Here is a 24200-nt window from a genome sequence, read left to right as displayed (position 1 = left end):
TAGTGAACGAATAAATTTGGTTGACTTGGCGTGTGGTGGGGATGTTAGGGATTGTTTGTTTTATTTTGGTTCCAATCAGTCAGGTTTCTCAGATATGGTAAAATGGCCGCTGGGAGCGCAGGTTTTGTTTGATGTTCTCCAATTAATTTAAGTTTTAAAGTGATGTGATGTATGATTGTCGTCCATTTTAGTGCAAAAACGCGTTTCTAGTGATACGAGCAGACCACTTGAGCGATTTTTCCGGAGTGTTGTCACCACTGTTTCAAATAAGGTCAGTATTTTTGTTGTTACATGTCATGTCATTGTTTGAAAATTAATTGATTTTGTTGTAATCTCACAAAAGCCGGCGATCATTTGAATGGAGAAAAGTTTCCGATTGCTCCATTGTACTCCGGAGCGATTTCCACGCCGCGATACGTCCCCTCGCCGATCGCGACCCTCCACCTTGGCCCCACTGTTCAATTTTCCTTTGATCCAATCTCCAAATCCGCACATTACGATTCTCCAAAATCAGGAATCGAATGAGTCACGCATTTTTGCCCTCGTCATTTGCATAATTAATACGTGGAGCAACCCTTCGACTTCCTGTCGTGCGTGCCCCACTAACGCGGAAAATCTCGAGATGCGCCCCATCCCATCCAAGTTGTCGCGAGCGCCGCCCCCGACCGCCTGTTCCGCTCGACTGCGTCGCGGGTCCGCCAAAGACGGGCCTAGCTTGTCGGAAATGCAGCGAAAAGTGGAAAAGACGATGAAATATCGAATGGGACGGCGGTTTTCCGCTCGGGAAGTGGGTCGACGCCGCCGCGGCTTGAGAATTTCCCGGCCGAGATTGCGAGATGGAAAGCGGGCCCGAATTAAGTCCCGGAGGCATCTTAATCACATTCTCGCGACGCCGACGTCGCCGTTAAAAAGTGGAAATGAGGGACGCCGCGAACATCCAACAGGTGCCCTGCAGCGGCGCCGTTGTGGGAGTCTTTCCACGGCTTAATTAATGGACAAGGCTCGGTTCCCAATGAATTGGATTCGCTCGAAAGTCATTGACATCTAATCAGTCTCTTCTTAATGGAATGTGGTAAATGTGCGAACGGCGTTCTAAGTTCAAGCGTGATTAATCGATGATTTATTTACGATGCGAGGTGGAGGTCGGCCGGATGCAAATTGTGCATCTGGAGGAGCGGAGTTGGCGGAAGTTGGAAGTTGTTGATGCACCGAAACTTGGACCTCATTTCGGAATGTCGGTCGGTCGGGAGTTTGGGGATTATGTACTTATCTAACAAAGTTGGTATTGTAGAGACTTTCCAACAACTTGAGAGTCTCATTAAACGTTGCATTTTTATTACGTACTCAATCGCAGTTGTTTAGGGACTCCCACAATCTAGAAAGTCTTTGTCGACCTACGCAATAGACATTTAAATTAAGACTTGTCTGTGGAATGTCCGCGTATGCCCAGGTGGGTGAAAATCTGGACGATTTGGCGGCTCTGATAAAGGAGAAACCTTTTAGAGCGTTTTTCTCTTTCGCTAATGAAAACATTATCAGATCACTCCAAGTATTCTCTTGTATTTTTTTAGTACATATATGAATTTGAAGCTTCGAAAGTATCCAAAATCAATTTCTAGTAGCTGGTCCATGTGTGCTCAGTTGGGTAAAAATCTGGACAGTTTGGAGGCGGTCTAAATTAATGGTTACTGGTTTTTAGTTCTAAGTTCAATTGAAACAACATTTCCATCACCCTTTTCTAATTTTTGACCTTTTGTCCCTTTTTGTTATTTTCTTTTCGTTCGAAACTTGCAAATTATGTAAAAAGTGTTTTTTAAGCTTGTTATCGGTTTTCTCAAAAGAGATTCCAATATAGCCTTATCAAACGTATGCTCAATCTGGATAATTGTGATAATCTGAGCAATTTGGCAGTTGTGGTGGATGAATTGGGACTAGGAGCTTATCATAGCCTTTTGGATTTTTATCCACCTATGTATTAAAAAAATATTTCAATTGAGATTTGCGTGTTCATCTGGGTCGAAATCTGGAGAATTTGGTGGCGATGGTAGCGATTAAATTCTGATTCCTGCTTTTTTGTAACCAAGGAACTTAAAATCGCCTCTTAAATTTGTATCGCTCATTCCTAAGAGATTTCAAAGAGCCTTGCTTGTGGAATGTCCACTTGTTTGCAATGTGGTAAAATCTGGAAATGTTGGCGGCCATGCTAGCCGTTCCATGGTGAATCTCTTCCGACTGTGATTGCATTTTTTCGCTTGGAACACTTGCAATTTGACAGTTTCAGAAGAAAGCTGTGACGAGCAACTACTCATACGATTTTTTACGCTAAAGGTATCTTCAGAAAGGTTTCTTTCGTCGCCGGTTTGACGTAATTGAGTGGAAAATTGACCACGAAAGGAAAAACATTGTCGGATAATGTGTGTCGAGCTTATAGGTGGAGTAAAGAGAGAAAATGAATCGTATAAAATTTTATTACAGCGACATAAAAGACGCATTAAGCTGTGTCTCCACCGAAAAAATTGCATTGTTCGCGGTTGTAAAGAGTTTCATTCACACAACATTGTCACATGTTGGAACTACTACAGCACAGACAAAGCGCAGCGAAATTAGATTTTTTAGTGTGGAAAAATATCTCGTTTGAAAAAAAAAAAAACAAAAAACGCTTATTTTTTTGCGACGGAAGTGCTTTCATCTTTTTTTATAGAAAACACTCACTACGTGTAATGTCAAGACTCTTGAATCTCACTTAAGCTACTTGAATTTGTAATTACGGCAAGATGGTGCCTCTTGAAATAATCGACGCTCCTGAAACATGCAGAACATATTATAGATTTTGTTAATTATTCAGGAGAGAGATGGAACGATCCGAATTAATTATTCAATTGGAATTTTTAAACGCTAGTCCAATTATATTTTTACGAGGGCAGAAAAAATAAACTAATTGGAAAACCACACCAACATCGCTCCGCACAATGATTCATAAATTTGAAAACCTCTGCTTGCGTTTTGATAATGAACTAAATTATTGTGATTCGTCCAGTGATAACAATGTCGATGTAAATATTTGGCACATTACGTTTTTGCTTTATATGATTAGATATCTATATTGCCTCGTAAATGGATTGTGTTTTCTGGTGGACAACTTTTCTGTTGTTGTTATTTATTGTTTATTCATTTTTATTTATCATTTATCAAAATTTGTTAGTCCTTTTCTATCTTGAAAGGGTTTCTCGTACCGTTCCTTATTATTATTACTACCATTGACTGTCGATCAGAAATAATTGGACCTCGTGGAGTAAAACTCCTCTGGCTGCACCTTTGCAACTGAATAACAAACAAGTCGAGCGGAATTGTCCAACTTTCTCGCCAAATTCCGAAATAAACGGAAAGATGAACACACCGATCGACTTTTTGCTCCTTGACATTCCACTCGAGCCTCGATAGCTTCCGGCATCCACTTCTGATTCAAATTTATGTAACTGATTGGTGGGAGAGGTGCAGCAGCAAATGCAAAAAGCCACTTCCTGCGGTCGACATTGAAACACGTAACGATTCGTTTTCCATCGAAAAACCGTGGACTTCCGGTCAATTAGGTTCCAAATCGAAAAAGCAGATACGTCCTCTGGGTTTTTTCTCTAATTTAAGAAGGCGCGTGGGTGCGCACGTAATTATCCGGCTGGACGCAACAGCTCGGGACGTCTCTTTCGCAACGGCGTGCCCGCACTGGTCGGCCGAGGCTTCGCAGGTGCTCATTTTAATTTCGGCCAGATCGGAAAAAGCGATATGGCCGGTGAGGCAATCAAGTGCGATATTAGTTATCTGGTGTAGCGCTCGGCAATAATCCAGATGCCGCATATTTTCAATGCGAACGACCAACTTTCTAATCCCGGCATAATAACGCGATGATGTATGGGTTCGTTAAGCCTTGGAGTGTTTGATTAACGTTAAAACAAGTCCGGGGGTGCATTTGCGACCGCCGCGGGGGTGACACGACCGCATTAATGTAGACGTAAAACCGCGCGCGCAAAGTCCGACGTAAGCCGATTACGGTTCCAGTTTTCCAAGAATCAGCGTCCATTAGGTGGAGGTCCATCTGGTCCGATTGTGTCAAAGGCGGTGTTTTGTTTGTCAGCAGAGGAGAGTGTGGCGGCATGATTTTTTTTTCCAGGGACGAGTCGGGTTATCTTATCGGGGATAACGAGCGTTTCGGCGCTGCTTCATTACTACAAACAATAATTACGAAAGTAATTAGTGTTTTCGTGGAGCCGTACCTATTGTTGGGTGGATTAATTGTGAAGGTGGAACCGTTCGTGATGTTGCTGGCGATGATTTGGGGCTTGGTTGGGGGGTGGAAGCATGCGACGATATAATGAGATGCAGGGGTGGAATGTCGGGTGGAGGTGGTAAATGGAATTTGGACGGGGGTTGGGGTCCAAAAATAACAAAATCTGACAAAGAGAAGCTCAAAAGCTCAAAATGCAAAGTTTCGCAAGCATTATTCGTTGATGGTACAATACAGGTTGTTTTTTTTTTACGATTATTGATAAGCTCCAGAAAAAAATCAAATCTACAGCTGTGGTTCAAAGGAAACATTTTTGATTTAGAATACGTACCTAAAGAGTAAAAAAAAGAGTTGCATTCTTTCTGGTATTGACAGAATCTTTTTGGGAAACTTGAATCGACGTTAAGTAGATGTTCCAAAGTGGGGAATACTTGAGAATTTCTGTAATCTTATCATAATCAATTTTTTTTGTTTTTTTTTTTCAAGAATTCACAAGACTTTTTCACGATGGAGCCAGTCACTAAAACAACAAAAGGACTCTTTATTCAGGAGCAAATTTTTTAAAACTTGTTATTGCTTGTTTGGTTTAGAAGAAACTTCATAAACCTAAATTTTCTTCTCTCAAGTGTCCAAAAAAATCTCTTAATCCCAGCCTTCTAGAAAAGAAGCCCCAACAGCTTTGCATTTTGCACTGTAGAAATATTGAAAATTTTGCAAAGAGATCTACAACTAGAAACTGTTACTAATCTTGGTGCAGTATATTCTGACGAATAAAGATAAGAGTTGAATTCTTTCAGGTATTGGCAAAATTTCCGAGACATCAATGTTGTGTAGTTTTTAGATCCGAAAGATTCTGAATTGTTGAATGAGTAACAGGAAATATTCTTTAATCTTACCAAAATCTAAAGATATTTTTGTTGTAGTTTTTCTACTCATTCACTTTTCCGAACAATAAAGTTGACGGTTACGTCATTTCACTCTTGAAAAATTAGTTATTTGTGTCACATGGCCAAAAACTGTCATTTTGCAAGTGCGAGCACGGTTTGTGGGCGCAGAGGCGTCAGCCGAGGCTCCACAAGACAAGAGAATATCAAACATTTTATTGCTTGTTACTAATCTTGGTGCAGCATATTCTGATGAATAAAGATAAGAGTTGAATTCTTTCTGGTATTGACAGAATCTTTTTGGGAAACTTGAATCGACGTTAAGTAGATGTTCCAAAGTGGGGAATACTTGAGAATTTCTGTAATCTTATCATAATCAATTTTTTTTGTTTTTTTTTTTCAAGAATTCACAAGACTTTTTCACAATGGAGCCAGTCACTAAAACAACAAAAGGACTCTTTATTCAGGAGCAAATTTTTTAAAACTTGTTATTGCTTGTTTGGTTTAGAAGAAACTTCATAAACCTAAATTTTCTTCTCTCAAGTGTCCAAAAAAATCTCTTAATCCCAGCCTTCTAGAAAAGAAGCCCCAACAGCTTTGCATTTTGCACTGTAGAAATACTGAAAATTTTGCAAAGAGATCTACAACTAGAAACTGTTACTAATCTTGGTGCAGTATATTCTGACGAATAAAGATAAGAGTTGAATTCTTTCAGGTATTGGCAAAATTTCCGAGACATCACTGTTGTGTAGTTTTTAGATCCGAAAGATTCTGAATTGTTGAATGAATAACAGGAAATATTCTTTAATCTAATCAAAATCTAAAGATATTTTTGTTCTAGTTTTTCTACTCATTCGGTTACGGTTACGTCATTTCACTCTTGAAAAATTAGTTATTTGTATAACAAGGCTAAAAACTGTCATTTTGCAAGTGCGAGCACGGTTTGTGGGCGCAGAGGCGTCAGCCGAGGCTCCACAAGTGCAAGAGAATATCTTGGTGGTTTTGCATAAAAACACAGTTAGAGCTATTCTATTGGTTGTACACATTCATGAAAAGCACAAGGAGAAGGTGTTGCAGAAATATTTAAGCAAGAAGCAAGAAATCCGTATTTCATCTTTTGGTTTAGAATATTCTCTCGTCTTTAGATCTGCAGTTGTTGGCGATGACTTCACAGTGTGGAGTTTTGCATCATCCTGCATAAATTATGTTTACGGTAATGGACAAGACGAATATCTATTGTTGGTTTTTCTACATTACTCGGAGTTATTCCGAGTAAATTTAAAAAATTTCCAACCAAAATTGGATTTCCTTTTAATTTAATTCTACATCCCACACGTATCGATTGGCATGCCGTCATCGTCCTTTCAGTAGTGCATCCGTTTTTTTTCTTTTTGGAAATGTTCCATCATAAATGAGAATATCATGAGATTCCTGGAATGCTCGCCTAGATTAAGTACGCACGAGCAGATCCTTCTCTGGACCAATTAAAATCTCGTTGGAGGGGGTATAAAATGCTTCTGGTCAGCATTATACCAGTAAAGCTTAAGCTCCAGTGTGGTTAATGCTTAGTGTTGGTGGATTTGTCCCGGACAAACTTCTCGTAAGGAACTGACTGATTTGTTTTATCCTTGTAGCACAGGACTAGTAAACACATCTACTAGATTGTTTGCTATTTCGAGCCGGCTTATCTCGAATTCCGATTTATTATCATATCAGGCTTCAGAATTTATTGTTGATAACATCTGTAGTATCTCGGATTATCGACCCCCGAGGGCAGCGCGTTCCGAAATTTAATGCCAATCGATACATCACATCACTACTTTTCCGCAGATTCTAATTTTAGAACCAATCACGCCGTCGTCCATCGAGGATCTTCGTCGCTTTCGTATGGAAAAAGATCGCGTATCGCGTGGATACTTTTTTTACCTTTTGTGTCTTTTCTCCCACAATCCCCGTGTCCGTTGTTTCCATGTGTAGGCACCATTGTCATCGGACCGAATAATGAATATTTATGAAGGATTTCAACCACCTTGTTGTACAATTACGTGACGTTAGAATGCCCGTCGACATTGTGTAAGAGTCTGCCTACAAATGACAAAAAGACGAAGGCATTTCGCAGACGTCGCTGTCTGCGGATTAAAAACTGCAACGGATCGTCCCCGGCGACGATAATTAACAAAACCAACGCTTTCGCGGCATTCCTTTTGGACTTTCTATGTGGTGCGGTATGGGGTCACAGAATTGACGAAGTTTTTCCTCCGAGGTGTTGTCATCTGGTGCAGAGCAAACAGGAAACAAATCCAAAAATTAATATTTTTTTTTGGGACCGTTTTCATCGTTCCGTTTTTGACGATAGCCCCGGCGCAGATTCTAAAATTATTTTTACACGTGTGGGCAGTTTCGATGACGAATGGACACCGAGAAATGGTGAAAACAATTTTAGATTCTGTGCTGGAGTCGCCCCCGAAACACCAAATTGCTTGACTATGTTGTATCAGAAGTGTTGGTCTCGTCGCATAAATGTCTTCGGATCTTGTAAATTGAAGCTGACACGTGTAAATAATCTGTTTCCCTTTTTCATAATAGTAATCCATCAGTCGGGAGTGAATGTGGCAGTCAGCTTGAGCTTGGTTGACATTGACTCGTGTAAAAAGCGTTTCGAAATTTGAACACTCGAATAGGTACATTTTGTTTAAAATGTTTGGTAAACAGTTCCAAGAGAACAATTAAATTTCTTGTTGACGTTGCTGATTTATGGCCTCTCATTCGATAATCCAGATGCCATTACGACCAATTAAAAATTACGTACAATGTAACTTGTGTCAATATTAAATTCGTTTTTAATCTACGAAGAAAAATAGTATGTAGTGTATCGTAATTAAGAAATGTCTGAAACCTTGCTGATTTTCTAATTTTGTCAGGAGGATTTAAGCTTCACTCCTTGTTAATTGATGGATTGTAAATTACGTCGCTGCGAACTGTCCAATACATTTTTGATGTGAGTAATAATTGTAAAGTTTTTTCTAATCTATAGTTTAGATAACTTCAGCAGGAAAAAAATATATAAGTACCGTAATTTTAATGCGCAATTAAGATAATAATTTTCTATAAGTTGATCTGTACGTTTGAAAAGCCCTTTTTCGTGTAATAAAAAAACAATGGTTAAATTCTCGGTAATTGTTCACTTTAACTACTTCTGGAATTTTCGCGTTTTTTCTGGCTAGACAGCCTCAGGACGTCCTCCTACATCGTTTCCCACTAGTCAAACCTTGTGCAAATGAAAATTTTCCTTACCCTTTAGTTATACTAAGACTTGACGTGCCCTTGACGCGACCTTGAAACACAACAAGAGAGAGAAAGAAAGGTTTGAATGGTGGAACACGATCTAGGAGGACGTCCTGAGGCTATCTAGCCAGAAAAAACGCGAAAATTCCAGAAGTAGTTAAAGTGAACAATTACCAAATTCTCTAAAAGGATTGGTTGTTGGTCCACATGCAATAATCATGATTATAATTTTTTTTTAGCGTTTTCAACTATGTATTTTTGTGAGGCACTTTCAGTCGTTTTAAATTAGCTGAAGCGGAGATGTTGACATTTCGAGACATTTTCAGTTCAGTTGTTTTTGTAGCTTTAAAAGAAAATGCAAGAAAAAGTCTCATTAGTTCAATGTAAATAATGCAAGAGATCTTGATATATTGAGTCATTTCAAAACTTGCCTTTGTAGTTCGATTCTCTAGTTTGTATTTTCGACGTTAAAAAAATCTCAGGGTGTTAAGTAAAGAGAGTGGCCCAAAAATATTTAATTTGTGACAAAAAAAAATCAGTTTTGAGATGTTTCGAAATGTGTATGTCCAAGTTTTCAATTTTTGCTTTTTATTTGTGAAAATAGATAAAAACGCAAAGGGCCAGGTTTGTATTGTATTTTTTTAAGATTAATTCACGTTTTGAGCGATTTCAAAATTCAATTTTTGTAACATTTTTCAAAATAAATAAAATTCATAAGAACTCATTCTCAAATACCATATTATTTTACCGAGCTATGTACGATGAGGCATTTTGCGTGATAAAATGCTTTGTCCAAAATTTTATGTCAAGGAACCCCAGTTCAATTATGGTAATTATTTTACAACCCCCAAGCAACTTTATTGCGGTACAACCAAATTTTGCAGACGAAAGAAAGCTCATTTTCCTACCTGCACTTTCTATTCTACCCTTTTACCATCTGGCAAATTGTTTTCAATCCTGGTTTGTCGGTAGAGCACGTTCAAATCGAGAAATACATGGGTGGTCCTATGATTTAGGCGACAACCAGTTAGACTGGACACCACGTGGTCCGTACCTCTCGCTTTGAACGTGCCGTACACCAATAAATTCAATTCTGGTCTCTGTCGTAACAACACCAATATTTGTATTTTGCTACTTTGACGAGAATGAAGACAAGATTTTTTTAATTTGCCAAGAATTTGTTCTCGTTGTCTCTGTTGTTTCCAGCACCAGACCACTTTTTTTACATTTTTCTTTATATTCTACTCGTTTTTTCTTTCGGATTGTTAAACTTCCTGTGAAATCTGAATTGGTACAAAGTTGCGTTACTCATAAGCGTCATTTTAGTGCTTCCATAAATCTCTCGAGTTCTTCTATGTTTAGCACCGAAAGAATACAGTGTGACGAATCAACTTCTTGACTCACTGGGTATAAAATAGTTAATTTTTCCGCGTTGGCGTAATCTCTTCATTAAACGACGTTTAATCGTCGAGAGATGAAATTGCTCGCAACAATATTTCGCAGTGAAATAATTTTTACAGCGCCTCCCTAATTACGTTGTCTTCTCGCAAGGGTCGCAACCCTTGCCGTTCGCTTGAAATCCCGTTGCACCTCTTGGATAATCCCCCGGGCAAATCGCTTCTGCATACCGCCAGATGCTGCGAAGAGGAGACCCTCGACGCACAACCAAACCAATCGATACCCGTGGGTGCCATGGGGGCAGTTCGTCTCTAAAACGTCGGCGTTCACGACCACCCCCATCCAAGGTCGCCGCAATTAAAACGAACGCTTTCCCCAGGACAACACGTGTCCCGTTGAACGGCTCTATTCATCCGTCGACCGTAAAAAGGGCGTTTTATCGGTGTAAGCGGCGGAAGTTTGGTTTTATCGGTAAATAATTTGTCGAGGATCGATTTGTCGGCGTCACGACAAATTGGGTCGTTCGGTGTTGTGCGTCTTCCAGCCCGACGTACTATTGATGGATTTCGATCTGCCATCTATTGTGCGAAAGGCAAGTCCTGGCGGGACGCAATCGACCAAAATTATCTGGTAATGGAGAGGTTTTGTCATCGAATGCCGCAAATGACCTCCATTGTCGTTACGTTTATTGTGGCTGCTAATTTTCGTCCTCCGGGGTCGATTAAATTTGACGGCGAGGACGACAAACGCGATCGTACAGATCAAAGCACTTCCAAAAGAGCTCTTCCAGATCGGCCATTTTTAATTCGTTTGAAGGGAAACAGCTGAGAACAATGGAATGGCTTCTTCCTCTCGGTCACACCACCGACCATTTCGATTCCAGTTTTGGAAAGTTTCCTATACATTGCACCAGCCAAATTCAATGGGACTCAAATCGCGACGTCCCGCCGGCGAACACTCGAGATGTCGACGGGGCCACTCGAACATGCCAATTAAAACAGGCGGATTAAAAGATGGGCTTGGTAATAATAACACTCAATCAAAGCTGTTTCGGTTACTTTGTGTAAATCTGAATGACGTCAAAACAATAGCGAACAACAATGGAATCAATCAAGTTTTAGATATTTTAATCGGACGATGGGATTTCAAAATCTGTATTTTCTTGATCCACCGGGATTTGTACCGAACCGAATTAGATTTGACGTGTGATTGGAAGCGGGGGTGGAGTGACGTGGCACAAACCGCCTCCAGTCTCGCTTGGTAGGAATTTAGTTATTTTTTTGTGGGAAGTTGGCAATTTAATTAAACTAAAGTGATGTCGACTAAATTGGAAGTGATTTGTCTTGCTGAAACTGAAATTTCAAAAGATATTGGACGGGGTGAAAATGTAAAAAATTGTTCGTTTGAGTGCCTCACACTTTTGTACCATTTTTGGTCACTTTTTACTTGAATTTATCATTTACTTATTAGTTATTACTGTTTCAGTCGTCAAAATTTTGATGTTTTGAACCATTTCAAAACTTGCTTTTTTTTAGTTCAATACTTTCTTTTTTATTTCTTTATCTCATAAAAATCACGCCGTACTAGGTCCGCACTGTAAAGAGGACGGTTCAAAAATATTTAATTCCTTCCAAGAATCAATTGAAGAAAGGCGCTTTCGTTGAGACATTTCAGAATCGAAATTTTTGGATCTTTTTGAAAATAAATAAAAATCGCCAAGTATCAGATCTGGATGGTAAAGACAACACCGCCAAAATTTTCACTTGTTTTAGAGGTTAGTTAAAGAAGAAAATCTTGGTATTTTAGCGCATTTCAAAGCCTAGGTTTCAAGGTTTCCTTTTTTATTTTTGAAAATAAATAAAAATCACAAGGTGCCAGACCTGAATTGTAAGAAGATAGTCCAAAAATGTCATTCGTTTGAAAAAAATATCAAAGTTGCTAATATTTGTTCAGAAGTACCTGATTAATATTCTAGCTTTGTTGTACTTCCCTTTTGGGCAAAAGCGGTTTTTTCAAGAAATGTTTTTTTATTTATATTTTAATATTTTACATAATCATCCTCACCATATTTCAAAATGAATGTCAACCATTTATATTTTTTATTTGAAGAAAACATGATGAAAAGTTTGAACCTTCAGACCCATATATCTTTGTAAAGACCCTCCCTATATTTTTTATTTTATTTTTTCGAGATTCCTGAGATTTTTCCCTACAAGACCCCCGACTTGGAATACGTTAATTTTGCGACACCCTGTATAATTTCTACAATAATAATAATAATAAAAAAAAAGAAATGAAGGTGAGAATGAAAAGCTAGAAGTTGCTGAGCACTGGATAGAACTGGCTTAATGGAGCAAATTATTATTTTATCGTTGGTACCAGCGTAGTTGGTGCAAAAAAGAGCAATTTTCGTGACATTTGCTATACGTGTAATTAAATTCGCTATCCACACTGCCGCGATAGCAACACGCTTTTCCACAAATTTTCTAATTTCCATTTTCCACCGAAACGCATTCGTCTACTGATTCAGCAGACCACACGGAAGACCAAACAAGTGACGAATCGACGATGGTGCATCATTTTTGGTGACGCTATCTCTGGTAGATTAGTCATCGCGATCGAATTCCGTCAAATGTGAGTTGTTCTTTGTCTTCTTATCGTCCGCGTCGGCTACCGAAGAGACTAGGTCGCGGTGCACCTCCCGGTGCGTCGCCTCCAAATCTCGACCTTCCGAATTCATTGTTGGAGGTCTTTTGACGCGGCTGGAACAAGCGGCGATAATTGAGAGCGCTTTGTATTTGGCGAAACAATAACGTTCGAAGAATAGAGTCGTTACAATTGTTCCGAGTCGAGTGTTGTTACAACAAGAGGGCACTTTAGCAATTATGCAATCGTCGTAATTGTACGTCTGATTCCCACCGTTTCCCTCGAAAGAGGAATTCTTCGTCACGGCGATGGTGCACTCGCTAATGCAGTTGTTGTCATTATTTCGACGTGTTCTCTGACTCTTCCTCTCTGTGATATTTTTTCTGCCAACTGATAACTGCAACAGAGCTCTATTATCGGAGCATCGTTTGTGACGTGATAATTGCAGGCTAATCAAAAACTACCGGAACTGTGGACACAAGGACGTGCCGCGCTATCATTGTAAAATTGTCAATTATGAAGCTATGAAATCGCGCTCGTTAAAAAAATTCGTTTCGTCGATTAATTAGGGACCGCGCAGAAAAATGTGGACGACGAGTGTGACCCGTTCCGAATGACACCAAAACAACTTAGAGTAGACAATGGGACATTATGTGGGTCACAGATATGGCCGAAAAGGTGGTACAGTGATAGATTGTGTTCGTTTTATCTGACAATGGTGTAATGTCGATGACGTCAAACAATTATTCGGGTTTTGAACCGATCATTAGTGGACCAGTTTTGTGGCGCAGAAACGCTACGTACCGGTACTGAAAACGCCCAAAAAGTACGTTTTTTGATGTCCAAAATCACTCGGATTGTTGGAAGATACATAATAGAAATCATGAGTGAAGAACGAAATGTGATTAAATAATTAATTATATACGTACATATCTGGTTTGGTCACGAGGCGAGTTGTGGGATTTGAAATTGGTACTTTCAAGGATTTGTTTATCCGGATTAGACCAATGGTTTGTAAAACTACCTAGGAATTGAAGTTGCGAAGGAAAAAAAACATTTTTGGCCCACTCGTGGGACGGATTACAAGGTGGTACTCTTGTACAATAAAGAATGGTGGGAACTTTATCAAATTTTTTGTGACTTTGGAAGGGCATTTCGAAATCGGAAGGTCTCTTCCGAGACAAACCGCGATAATTTGGAAGTGGTACTTTCAATAATTTGTCCACAGAGACGAAAATTCTAGTGGTTTGCGAGTTATTCTTGTTTGATGATGATGATGATGATGACCCTGAGGAACAAGAGGAAAATTCTCAAGAGGAATTCCCGAATTCATAAACTCTGATGAATTCAGCTCATCTATACCGTTCGATCCAGATCATTAGGGTCCGTCTACGACACAAAGAGATCAAAAAGAGTAAAACAGTAAATTTCTACTGCATCGTGGACTATGCCCACTGGGGACATCACATCAAAAAAAAACGCACCCTATTGCTCTACCTCTGTGGTGGTGTGGAAAAGAATAAAAAGTACAAAAATAATAGAAATTCTCGATTTCTACACGCTGTAACTACGAAACTATTGATCTGACAAAAAAACATAAAGAACAAAACATGTAGAGAATTACATGCACAAAAATGTGATTTTGCACCCCTATTCTCCAGTATGGCGGGGCGAACGGCAACCCCCCAAGGTCGCAAACTCAACAACATTAATAATATGCCTGATAGAAGATACCTGCCAAGTTTAAACTTTTCTGTACCTTTTGCAAAGTAAAACTCCCTATTGATTGGACTATACTGTTTTCAGATTTTTTTTAGAACCTCAAAAATGAGTTGATTTTTTGAAGGTAATACCTTTGTGTAAGGAAGATTAGACCAAGCTCGATTAGAAATTTCGTGAGTTTGTTAGGTGCAGCCAAAGACCCAGGAAGATTATCGAAGGAGTAACACCTGCTGTCATTCTCCAGATGAATTGTGGTGATTTGACAGTGGTATAGTTTCCCCAATGATAAAAAGAAACTATGACTTTGCCTTTTAAAATAATTTACAAAGGCTTAATCACGATCTGCCGTAAAAAAGCAATAAACCGTTAATGTAGGTATTGAAAATAAGTGGAAATATTAAATGCAGACTCGAATTTGTTCGCGTCAACTTTTTTGAGCCTTAAAAGATCTTGCAAGATCAGTTATTGAAGTTTGAAGGTCGTACTTTTCAAGATCCTTTTACAAAAGTTTTGTCTGTCCAAATCAAGCCACAGTTCCAAATTTCTGTAATTTTTATGGCCTTGGAGGTGGTGACATAATCAAACTTGTAATCTTCAAATTTTTATCACTACAAAATGAGGTTAAGATTCATTATAATCTTTAATAACGTCAATTGCCAATTGTAATTATATTTTTTATGTTATGTGTTTTATCTCCATTTGAATATAATGCTTTCAAGAATGTCTGTTCAGACTGGACCAAGATTTTCAAAATTTTGAAGATTTTTTTTTGAAATCTTAAAAAATCGTGTTGTCATTGCTTTAATGCAGTCCAGACCAAGGCAAATTTGTTATGAGCATCTGCTGTTTAAAAGTTACTTTTGGAAGGTTCTTGTATCTTGTACGAACACATTGTGGTACTCTGAAGGTGGTACCTTGAAGCTTCTTCAGACTAGATTCAGTCATCAACATTTTTGAAAATAACTTAAAAATGTAGAATCTCAAAATTTAAAATGTTTTGCGAGTGGAAAGTTTGCGGTTTTAGACAGAAGTACCCATCTGGGTACTCTTTACAACGTTCTTACGACCGCAACAAGTTTTCAACAGTTTGTTGACAACTTTTGTAAACCACCAAGTAGAGACAGTCCTGGTACGTGATACGATATGAAAGTCACGTCTTTGCTTAAGTGTCGACCTACACTTCGTTCTTGCAACAAATAAATCACATGTGCGAGTGGTTCGTTCTATCAGAAAGCTAATCAAAAGACTTTCTAGACCGGATTTTGCATATTTCAAGGCGCGTATCCAGTTTATTCCCCAAACATCATCTCCGCCGCCTCGATTCGGTGCCGCGCATTATTCCGCTGCATCGCATTTCTGCATCACCTCTCGCTGATTACTTCATCCCACATCTCGCCGCGTTAAACTTTTAATAGTCCGACTCGTTCTCGCCGAGCAACCGACTCCTATAACGTCAAGCACATCTAAATTTAAAACTCTCAAAACCACCTGAACTTATTCCTGCCAATGCAAACAATGCCGCACGAATCTGTGACGGACAACGTTTCGACTTGTCCTTCGCCGCTGTGGCAAAAACGGGACACTGCAGGAATGCGTTTTCAGCGCGTAGATTTAATTTTAATTGCCCGGACTCCTCGACGACTAACTGTATTTCAAACAACCAGTTTGAGATAGCCGCGGTACTATAACGATATCGGCGGCGATAGCGTCTCGCCTCCTCGCCGGTACCACTCGGTTCTTGTGCACGGTCGAGATGTTCACGACGGATGGCGCTGATGTTAAAAAATGACGACGATGATAAGTTAATAACAGAAATGTGTTCTGCTCGGTGCGGTCCCGCCGAGAAACGAGAAGCAGGCGGGGTCGACGGTACACTCGGCTCAACGACAAACGTCCAAAAAGTAGTGGGCTCTTCTTGGTCGAGATTTCCAAACAAAACTGTGAGTCTCGTGTACAGAATAAAAAGAATTGAGCTTCAAAGGGTCAAGAAAAAAGAACAGTATATATTGGATGATGAGGGAATGTGTCAACCGGCGCCAGCTTCGAGCTTTCGGTGTCGCTGGTTGACGTGTGTGACTCTCCCGCGTGTGACGTCACGTCGACTGTACCCGTTCCGTTTTATCTGTTCGTCCTCCTCTCCCCGCCGTCGGGTTCGGTCGCGATCGCTCATGTTTATATTTTTTTGCACTCTTCCTGAGTCCTCCGCTGTGTGTCCGTTGCCAAGGATGCGATAGTTAGTACAATCGTACTAGATCTAGTACAATTAACAAATTTTTAGTACGTCAGTACCTCTTTGCCAAATTTAGTACAATTTCCACAATATGCCAAAAAAATTGTTAAATGAACAATTTCATGAGTTTTACAAGTAGCGCTTTTAAATGGTCCCGTTGACATTGACCAGAAGGGTCTTTTTGTCGGCACCTTTGATATATAATAAAAACGGCATTCCATGACCTTCAGATTCAGAACATCAGCCTTGTGCTTGTGGCTTGTGCCCATGTGGTTCACAGATGTTGCTGGGATACATTCAAGTACATTGCTCAATGCTGGGTCGGCTTAACAGGGGTGCGTTCAATTACCCTGCTCGAGTGATGTTCTGGATGTTAAAAAGAGTAAAACATATGCGCACTACAAGTTAGTGAGCGAGATGAAATATCGTCTAGGCAAAGAACAAATTTCGGAACGCACCTCTGGAAGTGTACCCTGCGTACTCGGCTCGTAAACTGCCTGCGCCCGGCGCGCATTTACAATTATTTTTATTTTTAAATTTTAAAAGTGTTTCACTGTGACTGGTTGTTCTTCGTTCTGTGATTTTCAGTTCAGAGTAACCTTTCTACCCTTTTGTAGTTTTGTGACTTTTGTGTTTTCTATTATTTTATTCTGTGACGAAGTGGTGTTTTGAACTTTTATAAGTCAGTGGGTCAGTGCAATTATTATTTAACTGCCTGATAATGGATAGGTAATGTATAATTCAGAATTAGATAAGGTTTTACAAAAAAAATTATATTTTAGGTTTGTTATCCGTATTACTAAGGATAAAACCAGCACAACCAATACAGTTACCTTTACTACGGCATCTGCGTCTTCTGTATCGGTGTGTACGCGTACGGATGCATGCAATATAAATGCAAACACTGTTAATTCAACAGTTGTTTGTTCAACAATCACTAGCCATACTTCTAATAAAACAATAAGGGAAGTCGATCCTGACATAGATTCTTTACCTTCGAGTTCGGGCACATTAACATACAACAACGAATCTGAACAGGTAGATAATTTAAGTAATGATACCTCAGGTCAACCTGTTGCCAAAAAAAGGAAAATATTCCATCAGAAATTTAGACAAGAGTGGCAAGAAAAATATGATTTCCTAATTGAAAAAGACAATACAAGTTTTTGCAAGATATGTAATGTTATAATTAAGGGAGCCGGATTTCATATAAAAAGGCATGCAAATTCTGCTGTACACATAAAAAAATATAATTCAGCAAAAAGTACCCCAAAAATTGATGCAACTATAAAAAAAGATCCAAAGGTGTGTCTAGCTGAAAGAATTCGAGAAGTTGAACTCCTTATAGCGACTTTTTTATGCGACAATAATTTACCTTTTGCCCTTGCAAACAATTTAATAGATTTATTAAAGAAAGTTACTCAAAGAGACGAAGTAATACAAAATTTAAAAATGCAAAGAGACAAAACTACTAATTTAGTAACTCAAGTGCTCGGACCCTTTTCAAAAGAATTAATCTTTGAAAAACTGAGGAAGGAGAAATTCTCCTTAATCATAGATGAAACCACCGACATAGCTACAAGGAAGAGTTTGGTAGTTGTGGCCAGATTTTTTGAAGAATCTGAAAAAATTGTAAAAGATCATTTCGTCGATTTAATCGAAGTTCATGATGCCACATCTGATGGTTTATTTAACGCAGTGAGGCTGTTATTGAACACCAACAAAATTCCATTTGCCAATGTTATCGGTTTAGGGGCAGATAATGCCAGTGTTATGATGGGAGATGTGAAGGGTGTGAAGCAAAGGTTTAGAGCAATATGCCCTCATATCGTAGTAAATGGATGTAGCTGTCACTCTTTGCACCTATGTGCTTCAAATTCCTGTAAAAAGCTACCTTCAACAGTAGAGCAGTTTTGCAGAGACATTTACTCCTATTTCTCACATAGTTCGAAGAGAAGTAGTGAATTAAAGGAATGCCAAATATTTTGTGAGGAAAAACCGTCAAAAATGTTGTACCCCAGTCAAACTAGGTGGTTATCATTACAGGTAACGATATCAGTTTTAACTGACATAATCTTATATTCATATTTGTAGGCCGTATGTGACAGAATTTTGATTCACTGGGATTCACTGAATTCATATTTTGACGAAGCTGCAAAAGAAGAAAAACTTCCACTGGCCAAGACAATTTCCAGTGCTTTGAGAAATCCCATTTATAAGTTATATTTGGAATTTTTAGCATATAATTTAAAATTAATTAACAATTTAAATATTGAATTTCAAAGCGAAAAACCAAAAACGCCAATATTACTCGAAAGAATCAAGTTTTTGTATAAGAGTATTCTAAAATGTTTTGTTAAAAAGGAAGTTATCGATAAAACTTCTTTAGAAAATATTAATGTACTTAGTCCCCAGAATTATCTTGGTATTGATGATCTGTATTTTGGAGGTAAAGTTGATAGTTTCTTGAAAAATCCACAAACTGTAAACACTGTAAGTAAAACTGATTTACATAATTTCAAAATTCATTGTTTAAATTTTTACAGTGAATTGTGTGTACAAATAAAAAAACGGTTCAACATGACAGATGAATTTTTAGTTTATGCTAGCAACTTTACTCCCAAAAACGCCCTATCTGGGGACATCTTATCTATATCTAAATTTACGTATTTATTTCCTTACTTAAACGTAGACGTTGATAAAGTAAACTTAGAATGGCAGTTAGTTAGCGAAACTAAAGCATTAGAACATTTTAAAGATATGGATGTAACTGTATTTTGGCAAAGGGTTGCTGAAACAAAAAATGAGTTGGGCCAGTCAATGTTTAGCAGTCTGATGGAAGTTGTAAAATGCATTCTTTCTCTTCCACATTCCTCAGCTGCGGCAGAAAGAGTGTTTTCCCAACTGACATTAAATAAAACCAAATTGCGAAATAGGTTAAATATTGTAACAATATCTCATATTTTATCAGTTAAAGAAAATAGTAAGAGTGGTCTGATTTTGCCAAAGAAATCATTTAAGCTCTAACTGACTGCATCAAGAATTTCTATAAATATAAATACACAACATATGTATTTTTATATTTTATGTTAATATTTTTTTCTGTTTTGTTGAGTCCTTGAGTAAATTTTTTTTTTTTTGTATTTTATATCTATTTTAAAAATCCCGCTCCCGAGTTTGGTTAATTTTAAGGTGTTCAGGTTTTCAGTACAATCACCTAGAATTTAGTACAAAATGTCCCTACATTTCAGTACAAGTTTTTACCGTTCAATCGCATCCCTGTCCGTTGCAGAACTGATGGGAACTTTGGCCGTACTGTAGTGGGTGTTTGTTGTCGTGTTGCAGATGAACCGGCAGCCGCTTGAGGATACCCTGTGCTGACCTCGGACGTTTCGGCCGCCGCCGACACCGCCATGGGCAACAACTGCTGCTGTTGCGGCAGCCGACGATCCCAGCCGGACAGGTTGGTCTATCCGGGAGGGAACAAGATCACACACGGATTGGACGGTAGGGATTCGAAAAGGTGCAGTGCGGCTCTGATCACGCCAAAAAAAAAGACGCGAACGAGTGAAAGGGAAAGTGTAGGTTTGCAGCGGATGGAGCGTTGCTCGGAGTAGCAAGGTAAAAGGTGTAGCGAGGAAGTCGAGAAAACGAGCTCGTCATGAAAGAGGGGTGCGAAAAATCAAATCGAGTCGTGGATTGATTCGTGCGGTGTTGAACGGGCGACGACGAAGTTGTTGGACAAATGTTGTTCAACCACTTGTTCGTTATGTAAATGCAGTTGTGGACAATTTATGGAAAGGAAAGTCTTCGATATTCAATAGATAATTATGCACAAGCAATTTGTTACGAGAAATATATTTATTGGCGATACAGTTCTGTCGAAACTATGACACACACCAGAGTTATGTGGGTTTTTTCAAACGTTAATGTCACTAAAAATCGGATAATTTATGCAGGCGACAAACTGCGTAATTTAGATTCGATGGTGGAAGGAAATATACAGGGTGTTAGGTAAATGTCCTGCCAAACTTTAACCGCGAGCTCTGGCTTCATGTAGAACTCGGAAAAAATATTTAAAAAAATTCTGTCAAAAAATAAATTGACATTTAATTTTTGAGGTAAAATTTTTTTTAACTGCTTTTAGTCTTCTACGTTGTCCTACAACCTCGTAGGTAAAATTTCGGCATTTTTTTAAAATACACCCTGTATATCATATGTATTTTATAAAGCGTACGCCAATGCGAAGTAACCTCTAGGAAATATCATTCCCTAGTATTATCCAACATAAAAAAAATTTATAAGACAAAAAGAATCTCTCCATATATTTTGTAAAATTTTTTTCGGTATTTCTATAATTCTCAAGAGATTAATTAATTGGACTCGACCAACTGATGTAATGTTGGGCGTTAGCTCTTCCACCGACTCACCATTAAAAATTCACAGACAACGAACCGATTATTTTCATGGGATTGACTGCAACGTGCAGCGCTCCCAGACGTTTCTTTGAGTCAACACTTCCCAAAAAGTAAACACCGAAATCAGATAATTTCAGAAATACCAGAACAAAATAAACAAGAACGCGCTATCAGCAACAATCTTGTTTACCGAGAAAATTTTTATTGCAGCGACATTGCCATTTCGGTGAGTTTTAATTAAGCGAAAAATGTTCTCTAACGGTATCAGCTGTGGCGACCTTGGTGGCCCCCGAATTGACCAAAACAAACTGTCTAATGGCATCGAAGCTTGTACCGTCACGATTCTTCGAAAGTCGCCGCAAACGGGTACATCGACGCCTCCGCTCGCCGAATTAAACCCGAGATAAGATTTATTGGGTGCGTTGCAAATTTGTTCTCAGATAACGAAACAAAAAGAGAAATAAAAACGTTACGAGTTAATCCCCCCAATTCGGGGCGACGCGTTTTTATGGTCGCGATTTGAAGAGCGAACGGTGAGTTTTGCCGGAAGTGATATCACTGTCGTATCTCAAAACGGGTAATTTCCCAAAGGGAAATGACGCTTTTATCGGACGATGACGGAACCCCCGACGATAAAATGTTTTCCTTGTGATCAGAGTCGTCACGTGACTGTGTGTTTTTACGAAGAGTCCAAATTGCAGGTCCTCCTCCTCGGCTGACCGCCATCGATAACAATCGATACACCCCCGACCCGCAGAGAAGCCATGCGGACATCATCAGGACGCGTCCCACCCCCACGAGGCCGCCGGTCTCGGTCAAGGGGCGAATCGTGGTCGCCGTGTACAACTACGAGGCCAGGGACAGCAGCGACGTCTCGTTCAAGAAGGGCGACCGCATGGAAGTCGTCGACGACTCGGAGGGCGACTGGCTGAACGTGATACACTTGATGACCAAAGTGCAGGGGTACATCCCCGGGAACTTCGTCGCCGCCGAGTTGAGCGTCGAAAGCGAAGAGTTAGTACCAGTGGTTGCTTATCTAATCTGCGGTCAATTTTTTTCCTGTTTTGCAACCGCAATCGGAAGTCGACTTGTTCTGAATGGGCGTCTCTTTGCAGCTGGTTCTTCGAGAACGTGTCCAGGAAGGAAGCCGAAAAGCTCCTCCTGGCCGAGAAGAATCCCAGAGGGACCTTCTTAGTCCGTCCTTCCGAGCACAATCCCAACGGATACTCGCTCTCCGTCAAAGACTGGGAGGAAGTGAGAGGGTGCCACGTGAAGCACTACAAGATCAAGCCCCTCGACAACGGGGGTTTCTACATTTCCACCAACAAAACATTCCTCACCTTAGTCGAATTAGTCAACGCTTACACCAGTGAGTCGCGCGGTTCGCCGTCCCCGCCCGTGCTGACTCGTTTGTTTGTTGCAGAAAACGCTTACGGGCTGTGTCATGTCCTGTCGACGCCGTGCCCGAAGCCGCAGCCCACCATGTGGGACCTGGGGCCGACGTACCGCGACAAGTGGGAGATCCCGCGCGAGGAGATCCAGCTGATCCAGCGCCTCGGCCACGGCAACTTCGGCGAGGTGTGGTACGGCAAGTGGAAGAACAACATCGAGGTGGCGGTGAAGATGCTGCGCGAGGGCACCATGTCCACGCAGGCGTTCCTCGAGGAGGCCGCCATCATGAAGAAGTTCCGGCACAGGAGGCTGGTCACGCTGTTCGGGGTGTGCAGCGAGCGCGAGCCGATCTACATCGTCCAGGAGTACATGTCCAAGGGCAGCCTGCTGGACTTTCTGCGCAAGGACGAGGGCAAGTGCCTCGAGTTCGAGGACCTGGTGTACATAGCCTTCCAGGTGGCTAGCGGGATGGAGTACCTCGAGTCGAAGCAGCTGATCCACAGGGACCTCGCCGCGCGGAACGTCCTCGTCGGCGAGAACAACATCGCCAAGATCTGCGACTTCGGGCTGGCGCGGGTGATCGAGGACAACGAGTACTGCCCGAAGCAGGGGGCGCGGTTCCCGGTCAAGTGGACGGCCCCGGAGGCGATAGTCTACGGCAAGTTCTCGATCAAGTCGGACGTCTGGTCGTACGGCATCTTCCTCATGGAGCTGTTCACGTACGGACAGGTGCCCTACCCGGGCATGCACGGCCGCGAGGTCATCGACATGGTCGAGAAGGGCTACAGGATGCCCAAGCCGACGTCGCACGTCCTCCCCGACGAGATCTACCACATCATGCTGACCTGCTGGGACGCCAAGCCCGAGAACAGGCCCACCTTCGAGTTTCTCACCCACTACTTCGAGGGCTTCAACGTCACCTCGGAGGTGCCCTACAGAGAAGTGCCAGACTAAGCCTAAGACCTGTCCCGGCCGAGATTGTTTACACTACTTAATTTGTTACTGTGAAGTTTTTATTGGGTGAACAAATACGTATACATGCAACATAACTTTACTAGATCTCATTTTAGTTCAGCTTGCATATTTTGTGGTGAATATGTTTTCTTTTCACGAGCACGGTGAAAATGCCGCCGACCGCTTGCCGCCCATCGTCGCACCGTCTCACACTCTCCCGCTCGGACAGTTTCCCGTTTTCTGGTTTGAAGTGACGGAAAGAACGCTAAGACTGTAGAGATCTTGTCAAAAGTACGCCTTTTGATAACGACTTTTCCCCGGCGAGCCACGTACGATATAAACGTAGTACAAAAAGGCAAAATTCAAGTGACCTATTCGAGAATTTAACTTTTATACGACCTTTTGTACATGTTCTAACTTTTTACTCGATATTGGACGTGGACCAATACTTCTTCTCTTCCTCTTCCCTCTGGTCGACTTCAGTTGGAGCATGGGAACTTCGTGTATTGTATGTGTGTCGTGGTGACTCCTTCCGGTTCTTCGGGGGTACCGCGCGGATCTCTCCATTTTCGAAAGAGCTCCCGAGCGGTACCCTCGCCGAACCCAGCTTAATATTTTTAGTTTTGTGCAATAATCACGTACAAAATTCATTCTAAATTATTCCGATTTCTTTCTAGAGTTATAATGAGTGTTATCACGTCTTAAATGTATCGCTTTTTAATTTTGTTCGTTTCCAAGTATATTTTTTACTCGTCTTTATTTTACACGGAACCCGAGGGTTCCTCGTTTCGAAAATAGTCATGATAGTGAACGTGAGTGTTTGTATTAGTATAATTATTTATATGCAGATGGTCATGCAACAGTCAGGTTTGATCCAGTCATGTTTTTATCTTTTCTCAAGAAGAGCCATATGTTATTGATTTTTATAGGAACAAACATATTAAATTTTGTACATATACAGTATGGAAATAAAACAATTGTGCTATTCGAAT

General features: G+C 40.3%; 1 protein-coding gene across 1 annotated transcript; it reads left to right on the top strand.

Moving 5' to 3' along the window:
- Nucleotides 1-67: 67 nt before the first annotated feature.
- Src64B (Tyrosine-protein kinase Src64B) lies at nucleotides 68-24199 on the top strand. The gene is made up of 5 exons (XM_069058408.1): nucleotides 68-271; nucleotides 19790-19951; nucleotides 21564-21876; nucleotides 21978-22231; nucleotides 22286-24199. Exons 2-5 carry the CDS (start codon nucleotides 19858-19860, stop codon nucleotides 23206-23208), a joined length of 1584 nt encoding a protein of 527 aa, XP_068914509.1. The 5' UTR covers nucleotides 68-271; nucleotides 19790-19857; the 3' UTR covers nucleotides 23209-24199.
- The last annotated feature ends 1 nt before the right edge of the window (nucleotide 24200 follows it).

This window comes from Tenebrio molitor, chromosome 1 (assembly GCF_963966145.1).
Source record: "Tenebrio molitor chromosome 1, icTenMoli1.1, whole genome shotgun sequence".
Lineage (NCBI taxonomy): Eukaryota > Metazoa > Arthropoda > Insecta > Coleoptera > Tenebrionidae > Tenebrio > Tenebrio molitor.
This window is presented reverse-complemented; position numbering and strand designations above follow the sequence as displayed.